The 21,887-nt window shown below is 41.2% G+C and overlaps 1 protein-coding gene across 2 annotated transcripts in view; it reads left to right on the plus strand.

Annotated features, from left to right (window-relative positions):
• llgl1 (LLGL scribble cell polarity complex component 1) overlaps nt 1-21,887 on the plus strand; it is a 35,407-nt gene that overhangs the window by 3,770 nt on the left and 9,750 nt on the right. For both annotated transcript variants that reach the window (XM_085453668.1, XM_085453667.1), the window contains exons 2-11: nt 490-587; nt 13,981-14,062; nt 14,193-14,353; nt 14,510-14,656; nt 17,501-17,663; nt 17,770-17,905; nt 18,745-18,799; nt 19,187-19,341; nt 19,437-19,657; nt 20,296-20,363. In XM_085453668.1, coding sequence (XP_085309794.1) covers nt 490-587; nt 13,981-14,062; nt 14,193-14,353; nt 14,510-14,656; nt 17,501-17,663; nt 17,770-17,905; nt 18,745-18,799; nt 19,187-19,341; nt 19,437-19,657; nt 20,296-20,363 — 1,286 coding nt within the window. The remainder of the gene's footprint in view (nt 1-489; nt 588-13,980; nt 14,063-14,192; nt 14,354-14,509; nt 14,657-17,500; nt 17,664-17,769; nt 17,906-18,744; nt 18,800-19,186; nt 19,342-19,436; nt 19,658-20,295; nt 20,364-21,887) is intronic.

Raw genomic sequence — 21,887 nt, forward strand, 5'->3', positions numbered from 1 at the left:
AGTTTTTTCAGTTAGCCATGCCGAAACCTCGAAGACCTCCACAACCTGTTTTTAAACCAGTTTTAGGTGTCTCTCTACTGGTTTCTGTTCCCTTTTTCTTTGTTGACATAAACACTTCTCCAGCTGTCTCACCATCTCCTGACATGGGCTTGGAGAGAAAAAAGCTGAAATTTTATTTCAACCCAATTTAACAAGGTCTGCAGCACATTACAATAAAGCAATGCTGCTGCCATCAGTACTTTTTAAACTACTTTCCTGTAACTTTATTAAGGGAGTCCTCCCTTTTAGACGCCTCGCTGACTATATTCAGCAAGTCTGATGAGCAGAAAATGACACGCAAACTCTCAGACAGAACTGGGTGCATTTATGGAGGAAAGTCTGGAAAAATAAATGCAAGTGTACTTGTTGTTGTATTTCTTGTGGCATTTGATAAATCTGTCTCATCAGTTTGTCTTCTCTACCCTTTCTCTGCCTGGCTTTCTCTCACAGACTGTGGAGCATGGGTTCCCCCATCAGCCCAGTGCTTTGGCCTTTGACCCCAAGTTGCAGCTCATGGCCATCGGGACAAAGTCAGGAGCCATCAAAATGTATCCTTCTGTCAGTGAGCTCATGCATCTGCAGAAGTTGTTTTGGGGGCTTGGTAAGGATTGACATTTTCAAATAAGAAACAACAGCATCACACTTTTTAAATGAATACATCGCATTAGACTAGATTAACAGATCATATTGTAGTCCAAGTCTCAAAGTGGTCATGCTGTATTAGTCAAGGCATGCATACTACAAGTGATCTAACACAAAGCTGAGGTGACTGACTTGTGTTTGTGTCAAACAGATTATAATTTATCATATTTTAGGTTGTGTCATGAAGCTGATAAAGATTTTGGGGACAGGAAAAGATCTAGGAGTACCTCGGATAAGATTACAGAGACTGTTTCTTTTTCACTGCTGTCAGTTTACATCTTTTGAAGTGCTGCTCTGCTTATCTCGCTGCAGTGCAGATACCGTTTTGCTTTAGCTGTGGGTTTGTGGCAGAAGTGTTTCATGGATGTGTCTTTTTTTTCATGCTCTTTAGTGAAAATGCACATGTTGTGGGATGACAGCTAGTCATTCTTTCAGCTGCTGTTATTACACCAGGTCTACAGTGATCATACTCTTCATTGCTTTTCAATAGAACTATATCTTATGGTCTGTCTTTCTCAAGCTCCACTTTTTTTTTTCTTTTTTTTAAAAATGTGGATGAATGTCTGATCAGTCGGGATTTGCAGAAGAGCTGTTTACATAACATCAGTTTGGTAGAAGTGTGTGTGGGTGGGTGGACCAGTGTGTCTCTAGATTTTCATGTTCCATGTCTTTGTTTTTTTTGTTTTTTTTAAGTTGTGACATTAGTCACATATATTTACCACGCCAACTGTGTTTCTAGAAAGAAGCCTACCATGTGACGCAGCCTGTGACCAGAGAGGTTGTGAAGAAACCCTCAATTTTACTATAATTATTTCTCTAAATAACTGAAATTTTACTTGCACTCACATTCTGACAAGTGGGTTATAAGATATGATTGGCAACAATAGGAACAATAGGAAAATGAAATATCGCGATAGAATGGGAGTAAAACGCGCATGCGCAGTGCCTTTGTTTTCATACGCACATGGCCGATTGTTGAGTGAAACAGATGAACCAGAATTGGTTTGTAAAAATGGTGCAACTTCCGTGATGTGGAACTGGTTTGGTGTTTGTCCGTCAGATACACAACAAAGCACATTTTTTTGCAGAACATGCAAGCGGCCGTTCTAAGATGCTCTTAAATCTGGGAGTAATCTGGGTCCTAAACTCCGTATGCTTCAGGTCAAACAACACTGCAGCATCACTTAGAGTTAAAAACTGTCTAAATTCTTTCATCTTTAATAAAACGATCAGCATTGCTGCTTTACCAGGTGTAACTATAAAGTTTAACTTCCAGGCATCCATGAAAACAAAAGTTATTACATTTAACGGAGTTAGAAGTTAGCAGGAAGCTAGCGGAAGTTAGCTCGCTAGTTTCGCTAGTTACCTAAGCATGATATTGCATGTTCTGACGGAGAGATTTCTGAAAAAAATCAAACGTACAGCTCTGCTATCACTTCCAACATAAATGAAGACAGGAAACTAAACAGCAGTGACGTTTGTAGGGTTACTGAAGTTGGGCTAGCTGGTATATAATGATGTGCTACGTGATCGCTAGCGACACAGCTATGTTAGCATAACATAAACAGTGAAGCTGGAGGACGAACACTAACACTTTTCCACTTATAAAAGTTAACGTGAAGGTTCTTCATGGTTAGAGACAAATGCAATCGCATGGCAGGATACTGTAAACGGACCAAACTTCAGTCAGGAGAACAACTGAGATAATCCATCCACAATACGAGGTTAGTCATTAATATACTGCAACAACATGGGAATAGAGCAGCTGCCAGAGAATTCAACATTAATGAATCAATGGTACAGAAGTGGAGGAAGCAAGAAGAATGAGTTTAATAAAGTTTGATTTATCTGACTGCTTTGTTTCGCTTAATGTGCCTTATAATCCCGTGCACCTTATGGTCCGAAAAATGCGTACTGCACACTGCAGTTTAATGTTGCAAAGCACCTCTTTTTAACTTCAGTGGATATTATACATGGTTATGCTCAGGATATGTCAGCCCATTTCTACTGGAAATGCCTTTTGGTTAAACTTTCAGCAAGGAATTTGCATTTGCACTGTTACATTTTTATAAAGCTTTAATGTACATAAAAACCAGCTTCTTGTTTAAGTGAAAATAAATGGAAGGTTGTCTTTTTGCGCTAGTAATGTTGTGGAGTTGTATTTTGTCTCGCATCAATTATATCGTCGGTTATATCGTTATCGCAAATTTTCAAATATATATCGTGATAAATATTTTTGGCCATATCGCCCTGCTCTAATCACAGCCAAAAGGATGGTCAACAAGAAGTATGAGACTGACACAAAGCCTGGAAAAGAAAAACTGATAAACAACATCATCTTTGTTGCAACAGAATTTAGATGCTTGAAGAGGATTTCATCCTCAGAGGCTTAGAATACCTTAAATGCATTTCTTGGTGTGCGGTCAGTGGGGGAATCTTAACCCCCCGACCCAGGGAGTGGCAGTGTGACGTTCACTCTGTTTGAGTAATGCCGGATGAGCCGAGTGAAGCTGTGCTGGGAATCTGTATCGGGTTTGGCTCATGATATGCATTATGACAAAGCCATAATCTGGCTCAGTGTGTCGGTTGTGTCAGAAATTCCAGCAGCTCTGAGGCTAGTGCTTCATCCACACCAGCAGCTCCGTGACATGTTGTTGATGTCTGTTATCTCTGTGGCATTCAACTCTGTCGTATTTATGCCGTAGCTTCTAGAGTGAGTAGCAGTCTGCTGCTGCGGTGTTGTATTCAGGATTGCCCAGAGTTGGGCTTTCCTCCCTTTCATCGATCAGACAGGTGAACTTCACCAGAGTAAGACCTTAGGTGGAAAACGAAACGCTGGGATATGTTAAAACTTGCATTAAAGGTGTTTCTGCGCAGATTATAGTAACTGTGTGTGTGTGTGTGTGTGTGTGTGTGTGTGTGTGAAGGGAGGCTGCCGGCTGTGTGTGCATTATGCTGGAGAATCGACTCTTTCACATTCAGATGGGAGGAGAGAGAGAGAAACTGGTGGTACCAGGCACTTGCACTGCAGAGAGGGATGGATCGAGGGGGGAATGGTGAGATGGAGATAAACGGCAGCAGTGAAGACAAGGGAGTGTGAAACAGACAGTGGGGGGGAGGCAAAAATAACTCCAGTCCACGGCGAAATGTCTGTATCTAGCAAAACGAACCTGCCATCACCCTGCCTTTTAACAAGATTCCAGCTGCTGGAGAACATTTACCTACATTGCATTAGAACTTCAGCCTGTGGCTCAGGACCACCTAAAGCTGGTTAACTTTCCCAGGTAGTTACACGAGACACTGTTTTAGAGGGCTGGACCAATAAGCTAATAAAGATATAAAATTAATATTGAGGTCAGCTTTTTGGTGCAGTTCTCTACAACATCCCAGTTTCTCATGTGGCCCCTTGGGCGAATTAATTGCCGACCCCTGAGCTAAAGTTGTAAGTTGTTTAAAAAAAGTTTTATGGTGCCCAAATCTGAGAGTTCTCCTAAATGTTAAAAAACTAAACACTTGATGGCAGTGAGATGTTTGTTTGTTTTTTCCCTTGGAAGAATGTTTGTCACAAAGAGCTGCAGCTAATGATTTTTATATTAAGCTGATGGAGTTACAGTAATGTGGCAGCTGTGACTTTTGGTGTTGGATGACGTTTGATCTTCAGTAGAGATTCTTAGAAATGAGGGGTCACAGAAAACTTGGCCAACCCGCTGGCTAATCACTGCTTTCCATTCAAGCAAGAGAAAAAAGAGCCAAACCATACACTACAAGGACAAAAGTATTGGGCCACACCTCAGTCTTTGAATTCAGGTGTTTTCAGTTTCGTTGCCACAGGTGTATAAATTCAATCACCCAAGTCATGCAGTCTGGCTTTACAAACATTTGTGAAAGAATGGGTGGTTCTTAAGAGCTCGCTGAATTTGAGTGTGGTGTTTTAATAGTGTAGGTTTAGTTGTAAATGCTTTTATTTAGACCGTGAGAAGCTGAGCAGGAGCTTTTTTTTGTGTGGAGGTGAAACACCATGTCCAGCTGGTATTTTTTAACAAAGTGGCAGGTTAATTATTTGTAGATTTCCATCTGGTGGTGTTCCTATCTGTAGATCCACCACATTTGGTATCAATAAGAACAATGTGAGAGCAGCAGCACCAGTTTCCTTAGGTTTGTTGTTTTTCGTGAGTGTCCTGTTGTCTTTGAGTCTCAGCCTCCGGTCATCTGCATCTTGTTTTCTGTTTGATTTTAACTGCGTGTCTAAGATCTGGTTTCTTCAGAGAATTATGAGTGAAACAAACTGCTGTTTACTAATGAATACACTGGTGTTAAGGTCATCTTATGGTTTTCCCCAGAAACTCTTCATTTCCCCAAATCTCTGTAGACACTACAGGGATCTGCATGACACTTTGAGCCACAACAGCCACTTTAGTGGGAAATTCATTGGAATTTCCCTTTAATCTCTCAAAGCCTACTACTTGTTTGTTTTAACATTTACAGTGATATACAACAAATAATAAACTTGAAGAAAGCAACACCGTTTTATTCCACTTCCGAATTCAAGGTTGGGGGTAAACTAGACAGACAAGCAGTGAGAATGAGTTTCAGGTTTGTGTATGTGAGTGAGTGTCCACATTCCTTGTTAATCTGACAGGCTCACTGACTTTGGTTTGACCTAGAAGTGGTTGCCAGCATACCTGTACTGTAGTACGCATTCACAACCCTGTAGAGCCAGATGTGCAGTCCTGCTTTCTGACGCTGATGCCTGAACTGTGCAGAGAGCGTGCTGAGTAGTAGGACTAGAGAGTATTCACAAAAGAAGAGTAGAAAATTGCTAAATTTGAGGTACTCGTTTCATTTGAACTCATGCTCTCCGTCCTGGCACCACGTCTCCTCCTCTCCTCTTGTTCACATTCAGCCTCTCGTTCAAGTTTCTCACTTGCTCCCTCTCCTTTTCTCCTTCTCTCGTTCTGTGTTTATAAAGGCAGGGTCATATTACACCCTCAGAGTTTCTGCTTCGACCACAGACTGGGGCTCAGCAGAGGGAAGGGGACAATGTAGCGTGGAGGGGTTTTTTTTGTTGGTTTTTTTTCCCCCCCTATCATCTGTGGGGGTGGTGGGGCGACTTAGGAGTCTGTCTCCTGTCATGGAATGCATGTTGCGTTGCCCTGGGTTAACCCTCCCTCATTGTGTGTGTGCGTGTGTGCAGATCGGGTGAGTAAGAGCTTTGTTGCTGAGTCGAGTCTTAATAAAGGGCGCTTTTGAAATGGTTTCCAAGACGACCATTGCAGTTGCCTGGGATGAGAAGTACTTGCACACTGGAGGGGTTTAAAAGTCTGCAGCTAAGCACATCAGACATTAGAGTTTGGTAAGAAATGCATCGGTTAAAGGTAAAAAGGTCAGAAAATGCTGCCTACAGTATTACAGAACCTCTTTGCGATGAACACATTTATTTCAGAATGACAAGCCAGGGCTCTGATTACTTCTAGACAATGTGGTACGTGCTCAGTCGCACAGACACTCTGACCATTTATCAAAAGGACCGGCCATCTAGCAGCCAGGACGAGCTAATATTTACACACTCGGGCAGCAGAGCTTTGATCTGTGTGTTTGTGAGTGTGCTCCAGCTGATGGCTCTGCATCTGTCTCGCTGACATCCTGCTGGTCAATTGCCTGTTGTTGTTCTGATTCATCAGTTCCTATCTGACACTTTATATTTGCATCTTTATTCAGTATTTTTATCTGTACTGAAGTCACCATAGTCCAGCTTAGTTTAGACCACAGGGTTGTTCACTGATTATTTTTTTTCTTTTTTCGGGAATTCAAGAGAAATCTGTCTTTAACACCATGAGTCATGCACTGTTGCAATGTCACACTGACTGGATTTAAAAAAATAAATAAATAAATAAAATCCCTGTTTTCTTAATTTCTTCTCATGATGAGTTGATTTTATTCTGACAGCTGTTTTAGTTTAATGCGAGTGCTCATGTCTGTGTAGTTGGTGGTGAAAACGGTGCATTTCCTTTGTGCTTGTTGGTGCCATCAGTTTCCCTTCTAATTGTAGTACAGCTTCAGCTTCTCCTGCCATTTCCCCATCATCAGTCTCCAGCTTTTGATCAAGTTATATGCATTTGTGTTTTTATGCACAACTGTGTGGTCTGTGTTGCAGGGGAGTCTGCAGAGAGGGTATACCATTTTATGTAAGCTGCATTATTTTTGTTTGTGTTGAACAAATCAATGCAAGTATTCATTGGTATAGTTGAGATCAAGTTAGACTTTGATTTAATCTGGAACACTCCTCCTATCCTTTACCTCCTACCTTCTCCTCCCCCAATCACCCACACACAGCCTACTCTCTGCTTGCTTATATGGATGTCTTATAAAGTACTTTTCTCTCTACAATATTTTTAGTTTCTCCCTCCTCCTATCATACTTTTGTCTTTGTTTTTTCTTTTTCACTTTCTGTGTCACTTGGTTTCCCGACTATTCCTAGCTCCTCATTGATATTCCTGAAGAATTGCAGGACCTTTTAACCCCACCCCTTCTGCTCTCTCTGCCTTCACCCTCCTCACGCCTCATTCTCTGCTTTTAGTCCCTGCCTGCTTTTACACCCACACACATGAATTAATGTGCACACACTCGCTCGCCCAGTTGGCAACAAGTTGCAGGAGTCTGTCTGCGGGGATAAAGACTGTGCGGGCTTACCAAGTAGAGCAGATTGGATGGGTTGTATAATAGAGTTGAGGCATGAAAAGGAAAACATTTATCTGAACTGACAAATCAAAGTTGTCTGATTTGCTGAATGAGCAGGGTAAGGTGACTGAATTAAAGAGAGCATTATGGCAGCATTAGCTACTTGGTAGCTTTACTTTGAGTTGTATTTGTAAGCCATTACCTCCCAGTGTTACTGGCTCTGGCATTGCAGATAATAAACCTGTTAAAGCTATGTTTACATCTTTACATAAGTAACACTCAAAGCACAATTTTTATTAATTTTTTTTAAAATTTCCTTTCCTTTTTTGTTTTTTCTTTTGTGAATTAATCGGCAGCTATGCTTCTGGGTTTGAGGCTGTAATTTCAGCCAAAAAAAAGACTAATGACAACATTAACATGCCCATAGTCACTATGTCTGAAATCAGGTGTTATTTACAATAGAGTAGTGTAAAGTTTCAGTCAGTGTACTGCAAACCTGGTGACCTGCATCACCTAAACATCAGGAATTGTACAATTTTTAGTTAAGTTTATTTTAGGTTTTCTGTACGTTAGCTTTGCTAATGTATCTTGTTGGCTTTTGCCTTAAACTTGCGTTCTTTTTAAAGGTGGGATTGTTGCAAAACAAAAGCCCTCAATATGTTGTACATATAAATAACATCCTTTTCTATTTCTCTTTGATGTTACTTTTAGTAGAGGGTTTTCTCTAGCTAGACCTGGCTTAGGTAGAAATGCTCTACTCGAATTGCTGGACTTGTGCTGTTTGTTCCTGCTAATGATGTTATTTTGTTCAGCTGATCTTCTTGGGACCATTAATGTTTGCAGTGTTAAAATAAACCGTGTACTGTTTTGTAGTGATTCTCCAATGTACATGTACATCCACTCCTTCAGGTTTGACTGCCTCGGTGTGACAGAACGTGCACTGAGGGGGCTGCACAGAAAGGGGAGTGTGGGAGGTGGAGAGGTACTAGCAGAGGGAAAGGATGCAAATGAGACAAGATTGTTTCTCTAGTGGGTGGGTGGAGTTGTTTGGCTTGTCTTGTTGTAGACTTTTGCCAGACGTCTGAAGAGTTTGTGCATGTGTTGCTATGCATGTAGGGAGGTGAAGGAGTTAGAAAATGCACATAAATGATGTCTTTCATCAGTTCAGCTTCCCTGAAAGTCTGAAACTTTTAGGAATATATTTTTTAAACCTTTTTTAGGGCCTTCATTCTCTTTCTGTGTGTGATTAATTTGTACTTCATCTTTAGGTCTAGTGATGGGGTCAGGCAGGAAGTAAGAACATGTCTTCTGTCACTGTTTGTGGGTGGGTGTGGGTGTGTGTTTGCTGCTACCTGTGTGTCCACATGGAAGACAATGCCTTCTGTTTGTCTGTATTCAGACCGTGAAATCGCTTTATCCTTGCTAACGCACTCTCTCTGCATCAGCGGGCAATTGTGCGTGCGTGTGTGTGTGCGCGCATGCGTGTGTGAGGACGAGACAGTGATTCAGTGATTATAAGTTACTGTAGGCCTCCATTGTGTGCTTTTCTGTCCTCTGGTGAGCAGTGAAGCAAACCTTTGCATGCTACAAACAGAACATATAGATCAGTTCAACCAGTCTGTCATTCAACAGGTGTCGTTCTTTTTCTTTAAAATTTTCTCTAAACCCTTGGCATGCTGTTTAGGAGTGGTTTTACACAGCTGGAGTGTCTGTTTATACTTTTTTTCCAGACTGGATGGAGGAGGACTTTAAGTTTCTGCTTTGAGTCAGCGTTTCATTCTGTTTACGAGTATTAAAGTCTGACTCCCTTTAGTTTTTGCTGTTAGAGCCTTGTGTGTGTTCGAAGTGTCGATGAAACTTCTGCCTTATCTGGTGAGGCACCCTGAGACTTTGCAGGCGTTCCTCTTTACCTTATCCTGCGTTTGGTAGGCACATAGTTTAACTCTTTCCTCCATAAAGATGCCGTTTGATGTCCTCCACCTGTACTCTTAATGACAAGCTTTGACACCTCAGTAATAGATCAATAAAGACATGGTTCAGGTTTTCCAAGGGTACCTCCATAAGCAGAGACCACCCTCACCAACTTCTGATGCTGCTCATTTCAAAAAAGAGCTTTCAGGAGGTAAAGAGCTGAGCCTCAGAAGCGTATTTTGTACATGATAAAGGAAGCACTTTCCAAATTACCTTTTACAGCACATGTTCCTGGTCCCCAGAGGATAAATCCTTACATATTTTATTACAATCCTACTTATTTGTGTATCAGCATCAATATCAAGTCATGGGTATAAAAATAAAATGTGTGCGTATAATGGGCAGATTGCCATGTCTTCGATCTGTTGAGCACATTTGTGCTTCCCAGAATACAAAACCATTTGAGGATCAACACTGCAGCTCCAGGGATATCTAGTGTGTGTGTGTGTGTGTGTGTGTGTGTACATTATTCCTATAAATGTTTAATCAGTTCCCCTCTGATCACTTTATTCCTGTTGGCATTGCTTTATCTTTTGTCTTGCTGGAAATGAAGGTATTGGATATCAAATTACCTGATGCTTCTGAAGGGATCAGGACTAGAGTTGATGGGGAAATTGAATTCAAACACATTTTAAAGAAACTTTTATTGAAATCAATAATATATGTAGGTTTTTAATATTTTCTTTTCAGCTCACCTGTTTTTTTTGTTTTGTTTTTACCGTCAGTGCTTTGTTTTTTTTTTGTTTTTTAAGTGCGATTTCTCAACATTTTAATGGTCCAGCTCTTCTGAATAATAATCTAACGACATTCCCAATCAGCCTTAGTCACACTTGTGGTTTGTGCTTCTTGACAAACATTTGCATGTTAACAGGCTAAAGTAAGACTATGATCATGGTGAACATTATACCTGCTAGACATCAGAAATTGTGAGCCTGTTAGCTTTTGGCTAGTACTCAGAGGTGCCACCATGCCTGTAGACTCTTATGCTAAAACTTCTTAATGTTTATTTTAAGTTTCGTCATTAATCAGAGTTTACTGGAATGAAGATGACAAAGCTGTGAGCACAGGCACATAGTTGTAGAGGCAGGAAGGGTGACACATTTACTCACTTATTATGACCCCACAGCTTTTGGGGGCTTGTATTATTGGCCAATGAGCAGACCTCTTGGGGGAGGGAGCTTAATTCAGACATGCACATAAACTTTTAATGAGGTCAAAGCAACAGGGTGACATCATCCCTGGGAATCCCTCTACCAGCTGTCTGCTGACACACCAGGAGCAGGAAGTGTGTGTGTGTGTACACATTTTTACTTATAAATTTTTCTAACTGCTCCTGATTGATAAACGTTTTTATTCCTGGTTATGTGGTGTTGGGCTGGTTTCTGTCTGAGCTGCTACAGACCAGCCAAAAGTCAAGTCTCTGACAGAGTCCTAAATATTAGTGGTCTTCTTTTTTTTTTTTTTCCCCCTCAATGTGCTGACAGCTTTCTTTGCACTCGTTTTTGCGTAGCCAACCTAAATGTGTGGGAGCTGCGAGATTTGTGATGAATGAGCTGTGGTCACCATGACATAGCTGGAATATATGCACAAACCGCTGCTGTCTGTCTGTTTTTCAGTCCCTCTCATCTTTCCCACACAGCTGTGATTTTTCTCCGTTCACTTATTCTCCTGTCGGCTTTTTCACTTTTACCTTTAAGTTACAACAGAGCACTTTTAATTTGTCCCTCGGTAATTTACCTTTCTGTGGAAGCTTATTTCTGCTGCTGGAGGGGAACAAAATGCCATCCATAACTTAAAATTTGGGTATCTCACAAGTTTAATTTAGTAAGATTGACAGAGCTAACACAAAATTCAATCCGGAAGCTTCACAAAGGAAAGCAGATGGAGCAGCATGCACACTCAAAAGCATCAGAGAGCTACCAGTGAACGTGAACAAAGACCAGGATGAGTGTGTTCATGTCAAACTGTTGGGCAGCGAATACTGTCAGCCACCTCCTTGTTACCTGCTTCCAGATGACAAGGAGATGACATATCTTCATAGACCTTCCTGATTGGGAGAGCTAACTTTAAATTTCAAGTTATTATTTTTTTTCCTCTCCCCATTGGCGGTAATGCGGTTCTGTACCTTTTTGCCATTATTGCTCCTCTTTAGATCGTGATGCCTACTCTGCTCATTGAATCTGCTTTTAACACAGATGTTGTAATGCAGCAATTCAGTCCTTTTAATATTTTAGCACACATGCTGTTGTGCCACTTACAAATTGACTCACAGCTTTGGCTTAAAAAAGAAAAAAAAAATCTGCACTGGCAGTTCATGACCCACAAATGAAAGCCCTCCTCACACCTCCACCTCCAGCTGTCTGAGACTTGTTACTGCCGTGTATAAAACACAGGGACAGGAAGTGACAGCACTCAGGAATGCCAGTATAACACCCAGCTTGGTCTCCAGGGGATCGGCGTCGTGAGGGAATGAAAAAGAGGGATTTAAGTTCTTCCTGATGGAAGAAGACAGCTTCCATAAACAAGAGGATGGAACTTACAGTTATGAAAGCTGTAGGAGGATTTTTTTTGTTTTTGTTTTGTTTGTTTTTTGCACCCCCTCGTCTGACAATAGAGCAGTAAAGCAGTGAGAATGATGATGATCGAATATCTGTGACTTTCTTAACAAATTCCTGACTATGGGGATTTGGAGTCCTGGGAATAGGAAGTGAGGGAAAGAAACGTATAAATTAATGTAATTATAATATTGATCTTTTCTTTTTCCTCAGATAAAACAGGAATGTAGAAAACCCGCTGTGCACACAGAATACAAACATGCACTCCCCAGATTTCCTCTTATTTTTCTGCATTTTTAATCCACATTCCTACAGGCTTATGTAAGCAGTGTGCTGAAGTGTGTCGATATTGCTTCCAAGCACCACGTGTGTGTGTATATGTGTGCAGCTTCTAGTGAGGAGTGTGTGTGTGTATGCGCGCTAACTCACAATTTAGTCCTATTTAGTGCAGTTGTCGTCACAGATCTTGAGAGTAATCTTTATTTTATCAGCTCGGCTTCATTTCCTGGGCTAACAAAGGGGTGACTGCGGAGATTGCCGCTGATTACACACACGCTCAGACGTACATATATGTACACAGTGGTGGTTTCAGGCATCTGCGTCATCTGGTTTTGATAATTGCTATGAGCTTTGTTATAGTGTTCTAATTCCACCCCTCTATTACACCTAAACTGTGTGCGTCTAGTTTACAGCTCAGAATTATAGCACTCTGTCCTCTTACTCACTAGTTTTGTTTGTTTGTTTAGTTTTTTTTAAATAAAGTGAGATACTTTAAGGTACTCCCCTCTGCCTGCTGGTGTGTACGTGCATCTTTTTTTTTTTTTTTTTTTTTTTGTGCCGTGATTGTTTTGTGTATTCACATTGTCTTGTAGTATCTGAGGACGCTGAATTTTGTTACAGAATATATGCATCTAAACAGACAGGAGGACACAGACGACTATGTTATGGTCCCCTCTATCTCGTGACCTTTCTGAAAAACTAAAAATATCCACAGTTTGGTTATCTGCTTTTAACAGCACTGGTGTTCCGTACCAGTCATGCATATTTTTAAACCATGATGGGAGTCTAATTGCTTGCCCTGGCAGAGTTGGCGCCACGCTTGGTGCACAGTGTTATACTGATGTGCAGGGAAATGGGAAGGAGTAAAAGAATGATATTTTAAACAGGAATGTTAATTTGGGCATGTGACAGAGAGGCAGATATATCCAGGTTTATGTTTTTAAACCTCTCAAGCTTTGTTTTAGGAGTGTTCTTCTTGTGTATAACTAGCCATTGACTTAAAAAATAAAATGTGCTTTTGCCCGTCTCTCTGCTGAGACCACTCAGTGTCTAATAATTCATGCAAGTTTTTTGCCTGCAGAAATTATATTATGTCTTGCTGCACCAGCTGTGGCCAGAGGCATCTTCTCTATAATGTGATATCTCAGGATACTGAAAAAATGTACTTTTCTGATTTTCTATGAGTTTGAACACGAAAAATAAAATGATGACAATTTGTCTTTTATGCAATGACACGCCATGGGTTATGTCTTTGTCAGCAAGACGATTGTAAGACTGATGAAATTGCCGTTAAAGGTTCAAATTTTATCCTCCTCCGTTTGAAATGACCATATTTTTGAAAGACCAGGAGCAGCCGGGACCCCCTGGCAATATGTTTGACACTCCTGGTCTAAAAGAAAACATTATACATGGAAAAAGCCAAGCCTGGAATGACAAAGAGGTAAAATGCAACTTTACTGACTGGTGGAAGCAGAAAGTTTAGTTTGGATTAAGGTGGAAACTTGTAGTATATGAAGTGTCTTGGTAAGGTGTGCAGCCAGAACAGCCTCAGTGCACGTCTCTGGAGGGATGAAGGACCATTGTTCCAAACATTTATTGATTTGCAGTGAATCTTCTCTTTAAAGGGAGTAGTGGACAGAAATTATACAGAAGAACAGAGATTCCCTCCTTCCAATCTTTTTTTTTTTCCCCTCCGTGTCTGTAGCTCTAGACAATAAGTATGCTGCTTTGTGACATCTTAACTTCAGCCCACTGCTCATGCCAGTCTAAATGTCTGAATGCCAAGTTGTGTATTTCTTTAACGGGATACCTGCAGCTATGGGGCGCCTGGTGTGGAGTTCACAGGTCTGCACAATGACACCACTGCTGTCACACAAATCCACTTCCTGCCTGGACAGGTGAGCTCAATTTTCTCCTGAATGTTTAAAAATGTTAAAAAAAAAAAACCCCTCCAAAACATTAAAAATTAAGTTAAGGTTTCAGCAGTGAGTCATGGCACACATCATATATTAATTCTTTTCTCCCAAGGGTCGTCTGCTGTCACTGTTGGATGACAACACAATCCACCTGTGGGAGCTGGTGGCCGGACCCCTGAGAGAGGTCGGTGGGGTTAAGAAAGAGGGCGTGGTTTCTCTACAGGAAGTGAACACCTACAATCTGCCCGGCAGACCTGGCATCGAGAGCTGCAGGTACACAAGAGTCCTCTTTACAGAAACCTGAATGAAAATTGGGAACTTTTGAAAGTCTGTAATCATGTCTCGCCTTCTTTCACACCCCAACTTGTTGTTGGTTGTGCCTGTTAGAATTTTGAGTATCATAAATTTTCCCAATTTCCTTTCTCTCAGTGCCACTCGGGTGACTGTCCTCCTCTTGCTGAAGTCATGTGACCTCCTCTGCGTTGGAACAGAGGGAGGAGGCGTCTACTTCCTAGAGGTGCCCAGCCTCTCGCTGAAAGATAACCAGACACTGCTCCAGGATCAGATCACACACAGGTGAGATTGTTACACAAAAGGAATTAATACAAAAAAACATGAACAAAGAGACAACCCAAGTACAGATCAAGCAATAAATCTGTGTCTTTTTTTGTTAACTTACACTGTTAAACAAAAGAATCTGGTGGATACAGCAGCTAAGCTGATATTGGAATGGAATACATAGCCTTATTGTCTAACTGTCAACACATGTGGAAGGGTTATATTTTTTATTTTGCAGATATTTATTAGAGAATATGAAATTATCCTTGTAAATAGCTTCACATGCTTAAATCTTTTGACTTTTCTTCACCATCCTTGCTCTCCACTCTTCTCCGTCCTCCATCACAGTGAGCGTTCCTGTAAACATTAAACACTTCAGCTTCCTCCACTCACAGCTCCAGCTGAGCAGCTCACACACATGCGGATACAAATATCCCCACTGACCCTAGCAGCAGCAGGCAGGTCAGGTTCACTGGGTTCAGGCTCCATTAAACGCTGTCAGATGTTTTATATATTAATTTATTTAGCTTTTAAAAAACCCCAAAAAAAACCGACAAGTCAAAAATAATTACACACCGTAGTGTGAGTGAGGAGCACTAAAAATGAAGATATGGCTGCTTTTACTTGCAGAATAAAATGATCAAATCAGTCATGACAGTAAAGTTGACCTAACAAAGCAGCCTATTACCTAATTTTGGCTTTGTTCCGGTAACTCACTTGCACGGTTTTTTAACAGACATGTTCTGTGAAGCTTATTAAAAATGTACGTGTGTTTTTTCCCTTCAGCGCTTTTGTTTTCACATAGGAGGTTTGTGTGTGTAGAGTTCATTTGAACAAAGGTAATGTCACATAATGGATTTTTTGTTTGTTTGTTTTAAACCAGTGCAGATTAGAAAACCTTCTTTAATTATGTGTGAGGGTTTTCAGCTTTAATTCTTCATTTTCTGCCATATTATGACAGTGGTTTATATAATATAATATTATTACAGTGGTATTAAATATGGCCAAAGTTGAGCCTCATTTTTGTGGGGTTTTTTTTCTTCTTTTGTCTAAGATATCAGAGTGAGGGGAATAACGTTAATATTGGTCCTCTCAGGCTGTGGCTGTGAGCACAGTAGCTCCAACCACCTGCTGATGAAAACCTTCTCTATGCTAATAGCAGCCAACCATTAGAATTAGAAAGGTTTAGAGGAAGGGTGGCCTTAAAGAAAAGCTAAAAACGCCTTGTTTCAGACTGGGGGTTGCACCATGATATCAGTTGTAAAGGCTGCAAAGGAACTTGCTAACAAAGCAGTGTTAACTAGATATACAGACACCTGAAAGACGGCTATGTTACTTCAGGGCTGTTATTTGTAAGGTGTTTTTACCCCCTCCCCCTTAATGATGGTGGAGCCTCACTGTGGCAAGCAGTGATGTGAGAGCTCAGCAGTGAACTAGAACAAAACACAGTGAGAGTGGAGCACAAACACCGATCATCACGCACGTAAAGGAATTCAATTGTTATCATAGAAGAAAGGAAATGCAGAATGTTGTATGATATCTGACAGAAAACAAACGTGATTTTTTTTTTTTTGCCTCCCTACATACCACAGACTACTTTGTGGTTCGTGCTTGAGCTTTGCTGTGCTGCCACACTGGCTGTGTATCAGTACTACTGTTGTTTCTTTTTCATTCTGCTGTGACTGTGTGACTGCTTGGCCAAACCCCTCATTAACCAGGCTTGTCGAGGGAAGTAAGCAGAACTGAAGCCTAACGAGGGCGCTGATAAGGCAGGCGTGCGTGCGCGCGTGTGTGTGTGTGTGTGTGTGAGAGAGTGTGTTTGTGCGCAAAGGAGGGGAGGTTTTAGACAGTAAAGCTTTGTACCAAATGCCAAAACACAGTATTCCGGTTGGGGAAGTGTTTCAACACACACACACACACACACACACACACACACACACACACACACACACACACACGTGTACACAGGATCATCTCTAGGACTCTATGGCAGGATGCTGGATTCCCTAAAAATACTTATGAACAGGGCGACAGAGACAATGGAATGCTTTGTTGGGAATGTTTCTGCCGCTGTGCTTCCGGAGAGGATCTTCCTCAGTGAAGCCTACAACAGCAGACAGAAGTTATATATGTGTGTGTGTGTGTACGCTTCACCCGGCGCTGCTGTTCATTGATCCTTGTTTCATCTGCATTAAAGTCCATAAAGCTGCAGTACTTTCTTTCTTTATCACTTCATTTTCTCTCTCTGTCTTGGCTGTTTCGTCTCCTTTCTTCTTCCTTCGCTGAGGGAATCCTCTGACATCTCAAGGGTGTGTCCTGCTCTACATTCCTGCTCTGGCTCAGAGGAATGTCTTGTTCTCAAACTTCAGCAACTTGGGTCTTTGCTCTGTGCTGATTATACATGTTTTAGCACTTTTGCTTTGGGGTGTTTCGGTGCAAAGAACAGCTTTGTGTATTTGCTGCAGTGACTTCAACATTTTGTATAATCTCCTTGCACTGTTTCCGAAACGCTGTTGCGCCGTATGTGTACTGCATTATTTACCCTCTCCCTCCACACACCATAATTTCAGATGATAACAAACACTAAACCAGTTTGAGGATGTAGTTGTTGTTGTTTTGTTTTTCAAACTCAGCTGTTTACTGTGTCTGTACAGTGTAACCAAAACACAGAATTTCTCTCGCATGGAACCAGGTGACTCTGTCCTCTGGTATCTCTCGTGTCATTGGATAATTGTTTCATCAGACAGATGTCTGACCTCGTCAGGATGTGTAGATAAATGTAATTTACAGCCGTGTGGATCACAGTAAAGCGGGAAGCTACAGATGTGGGATAATGGATAATGTTTGTTTTCATTTTCCCAGTCTGCCAGATGACTACAGATGTGGGAAATCTCTGGGGCCGGTGGAAGCTCTTCAGGAACACCCTCAACAGTCAGGGAAGATTCTGATTGGCTACAGCCGAGGCCTGGTGGTCCTGTGGGATCTGAGCATTCGTCACGCTGAGCAGCTCTTCCTGGGCAAACAGGTACCTGTTACAGTTGGTGCTCATTGTTCTTGCTCCCAGTTTTCAGGGTGATGTTATAGCTAGATGACCTGCAGTGATGACTGTGTGTCTATGACCCTCCCCCCAGCAACTGGAGAGTCTGGTATGGGAACGCTCTGGAAACTTATTTGTCTGTTCCCATAACGATGGAGGCTATTCAGTTTGGGCTGTTACCAGTGGCAGCACCTGCAATCACCAGCCAGTGTCCTCCACTATCCCCTACGGTGAGAAATGCACACATGCATACATCACATGTCACACACTCCACACATTTGCATTTCAAGTGTAGGAGTGAAACATTCTCAGGTCTGGAGGACAGAGTGGAACCAGTGATGGACAGTGGACTCCACAGTGATGAGAATAAGTGCTTCAGCTGAGAGCTCGCTGTGGCTCCACACACAGGCTGTGTTAGATGCATTTTTCCCAGTCATGCAAATTGTTTTCAGAATCTTTTTACCTGTCATTTTACATTTCTTTCATGATCATAAACATTTCTAAAGCATTTAACTTTTGTTCAGTAATGAGCTCTAACGTGATAAAACTCTGTTCTGCATCTTAGTTAATTCTCTCTACCACGCTGCAGACGTGTAGAGAATAGATGAAGAGCCACAAACCATATAGAGACTTTTCATGCTTACCCTTTTATTTTTCCTGTAGTAACAGAAGCATTGAAATAAAATGGACTAAAACTTCACTTTAAAGAGAACCTGAGAGAACTTCGCACCTAAATTACTTTGGGTGTGAATGCTGAACTCGTACTTCTATTACAGTTATGAACTCGGAAGAACCCTTCCTGGAAAGTGTTACAGCTTCCTCGAGTTGTGGTGGATTCTGTAATGGTTTTGCTGCTTAAGATTTGATACTATGTTAAGAACAGACCACTACTAGTGCGTACACGGTTTCTGTCTGTGTTGGCTGTAAATTATTTAATATTCCCGTGGAGTACCCTGAGTGCTGTCTAACAGACGGCCCCTTTCATTTGCCCTCTCTTGGACTAAAAAGGATCTCTGGTAGCTTTTAATAGTCTTCTTTTTCTTCTTTCTTTTGTAATTGTCTATCACAGGTCCATTTCCCTGTAAAGCCATCAGCAAAATCCTTTGGAGGACAACACAAGCAGGGTGAGTGTTAAACCTCGTTTTGCAACCTTCCTGTTAAAGTGTGTTTGAGTCCTTCTATCAAACAGGTCATTTGGAATCAGCGCTGGCGAATTTTCACTTATGACTGTTTTCTCAGATTCATTTTCATTTTATTTTTATTGGTCTTTTCTTTTGCATCCCTATATTTATGCAATTGCTGATTATTTTCCTAGTTTTGTAAATCTAAAAGGTATAATTTACCACATCATGTAACTATTATCTGTGGTGAGAAAAATACTATTAAAACATAATAAAGAGAGAAGTTAACTTTTTGTTTGCAAGTTAATGTAAAAGAATGCAGTGATGCAGAGTGAAAATAGAAAAAAATTGTGCGGTAGAAAAGTAGCTAATCTGTGTTTCTCACTGTAGTTCTCCAGTGCTTTTATACAGTGGAGGGATGCCCAGAGCCAGTTATGGTGACCGCCACTGTCTAACGATCCAACAGGACAAAGATCACGTCACCCTCGATTTCACATCTCGAGTGATTGATTTCTTCACCGTCCACAGTGTGGAGCAAGAGAGAGGTCAGAATCTGACCTGTGTTAAAGATGGTGTATGTAAGGTAACATTTTCACGAGTATCAATCCTTTATCCCCTGTGTGATCTTTTCTTCTTATAGAGTTTGATGAGCCATCTGCTGTAGTGGTGTTACTAGAAGAAGAACTGGTTGTAATTGACCTCCAGACCCCCGGATGGCCCTCTATGCCCACTCCCTATCTTGCTCCTCTTCACTCGTCAGCCATCACCTGCTCCTGCCACATCTCCAGCGTCCCTCCTAAACTCTGGGAGAGGCTGGTCAACGCTGGCAAAGCACAGCAAAGCCGGCAGCACACACACAGGGTAAGAAGCTCATTGGCACTGTGAATGACAGGATTATTTAGCAAATTGGTTTATACATGGCAGTACGGGATATTCAGTCGCAGGAAATCAGAGATCCTCATAAGAGGCTTAACCTGAAAACACCTTAGACAAAGTCTGACCCATCAGCTGACGTTTTACTTGGATTTATATTAAAATTGCTTGTTTCAAATCTCAAAGGCAAGAACAGTTGTAAATTGATCAGAGGAGGCTATTTGCATGTAAATGGAAGTAATAAGTCACAGGCTCTCAGCCCAGCAATGAGAAGAGGAAACAATCAGGAATGTAACCATGAGCCACTGGTAGTGTGTGAGCTTTAAGAGCAGGTGTAGACAGTTAAAGGCTTTTCAAAAGCTCTGTGGCTTAGATCGGTTGTGCGATCAGTGGGAGATTAGCAACACACACGGACACACAGCTGTTACGCTCTTCATCATGGCTCTTTGTTTGTCTATGTGAGGCCAAATCAGATTGGCAGATCCTTTATGAGAGTGTGAATCTCTATGGTACATTTTTCTGCTCTTAACTTTTAAGACGAGTTCATGAGAAAATATGTTGATGTGAAAAATGATGAGTCCTAGCTTGGTTCAGAATGATTATTTATTTATTGTTTGTGTGTACAGAGCTGGCCGATATGTGGGGGGAAAAATCTGGCACCTCCACCTAAACAACAAGAACTGCTATTGACAGGGTATTTACACACACACACGCACACACACATACACTCTTTGCACATGTCTACCCTGCAAATGAATTCAGGTCTCTTGTTTTTTCCCATAACGTAAATCTGATGCTTTCTAGTAAGATTAGGTCACTAAAAGCAGCGTGAAGAAAGGATATCCTGCATTCAAAAAAATGGTGAAGGGGAAATCCCGTGAAACTGTTGGTGTTGCCAACCGCACACTTGACAGAGCTTGCATTGGCCTAAAGTGCAATAAAAAGAGTTATGTAATAGAAGTGGTTTAAAGACAATTTGAAAACTGAGAATAGCGTGAAAGCAGGAGGAGAATTTTGATGCCGCTGTTAGTTTTGTTAGCAACAAACTGACTGACGTTATCCTTGTTTTTCTCTTTCTTTGTCCTTTGTGTTTCTCTCCATTGTTTAAAGTACAGGAACTTGTTTCCATCACCAAAGATGAGTTAACTAAAAGCAATGGATTGCAGCAGATAAACACTTATATGATTTTAAAAACTTGATGGTCAGAAAGTGACAGGTTTGAATAGCTAGCTAAGAGTATAAATAACTGTTGAAGTGGGTAGTGGATAAATTGGTTAGTGTATCTATTAAACATTTTATATAGCGACCTAAAATTCAGAATTAAAAAGGAAATTATTACTTACAAGTTTGTTTAGCATAGTGACCAGCTGGTCATGCAGAGGTTGAGCTTGCAACACTCTCAACCTCTGGGTAACTTTTTTGGATTGCAATGTGGTTGCACAGGTCGTTGAGAAATAACATGTCTGCAAACCATCATGCTCTGACTGGGACTGACTGCAGTCACTCTCATACAGTTCGGTGAAGGCAATCAAATAAATGCTGACCAATTTACAAGCACGGAAGGATTGCCAACATGTTGCGATCAATTTGATTAATGAGCGCAACTCGTCTGGGCTGCGCTGCTTTGCTGCAGGGTACTCGACTCAGCCAGTTGCCAGCTGGTTGTATTTTGGTTATTTTCATATATAAAAGCAAGTTACTGAGTGCTTGTGTTATTCTGCAACAACTGTACCACTACGTGTGGAGGATTTTCTCTGACTGATTGCAATGTGTTGACAGTCTGTCTGCATTTATAAATTAGATGGTGATTATTTGCAAACTTTTGCCAGGCAGTCTGAGAGTGATTCCAATCGATTCACGTCAGACCACGAGTGCTTCAACTGCCATAGCAGGCAACCTGAAAACTAGCAACTACGTATCCAGCCAGTAAAAGTGGAACAAATTCAGTCATTGAGCAGACACTGATTTTTATTTTTTTATTTTATTTTATTTTATTTTTGTCACTAGTGATAATGAGGTTGCCATCTAATTTTTACTGCAGTATGACTGACCCATGATTTGATTGTCTCTGTATGAACACGGCAACTTATGTAGTCATTTCTATGCCAGTTTTTCCCAGTCAATCGCCACATTATCACGTGATCCCATTCAGTCATAAACTGATGGAATCAGGTGAATCTGCTATCTTATTGCCTTTTTATTGCTGTCTTGATGCACC

Source organism: Copadichromis virginalis, linkage group LG4 (assembly GCF_057382275.1).
Source record: "Copadichromis virginalis isolate Kocher_CV1m ecotype Utaka linkage group LG4, C_Virginalis_male_GT1.1, whole genome shotgun sequence".
Classification (NCBI taxonomy): Eukaryota; Metazoa; Chordata; class Actinopteri; order Cichliformes; family Cichlidae; genus Copadichromis; species Copadichromis virginalis.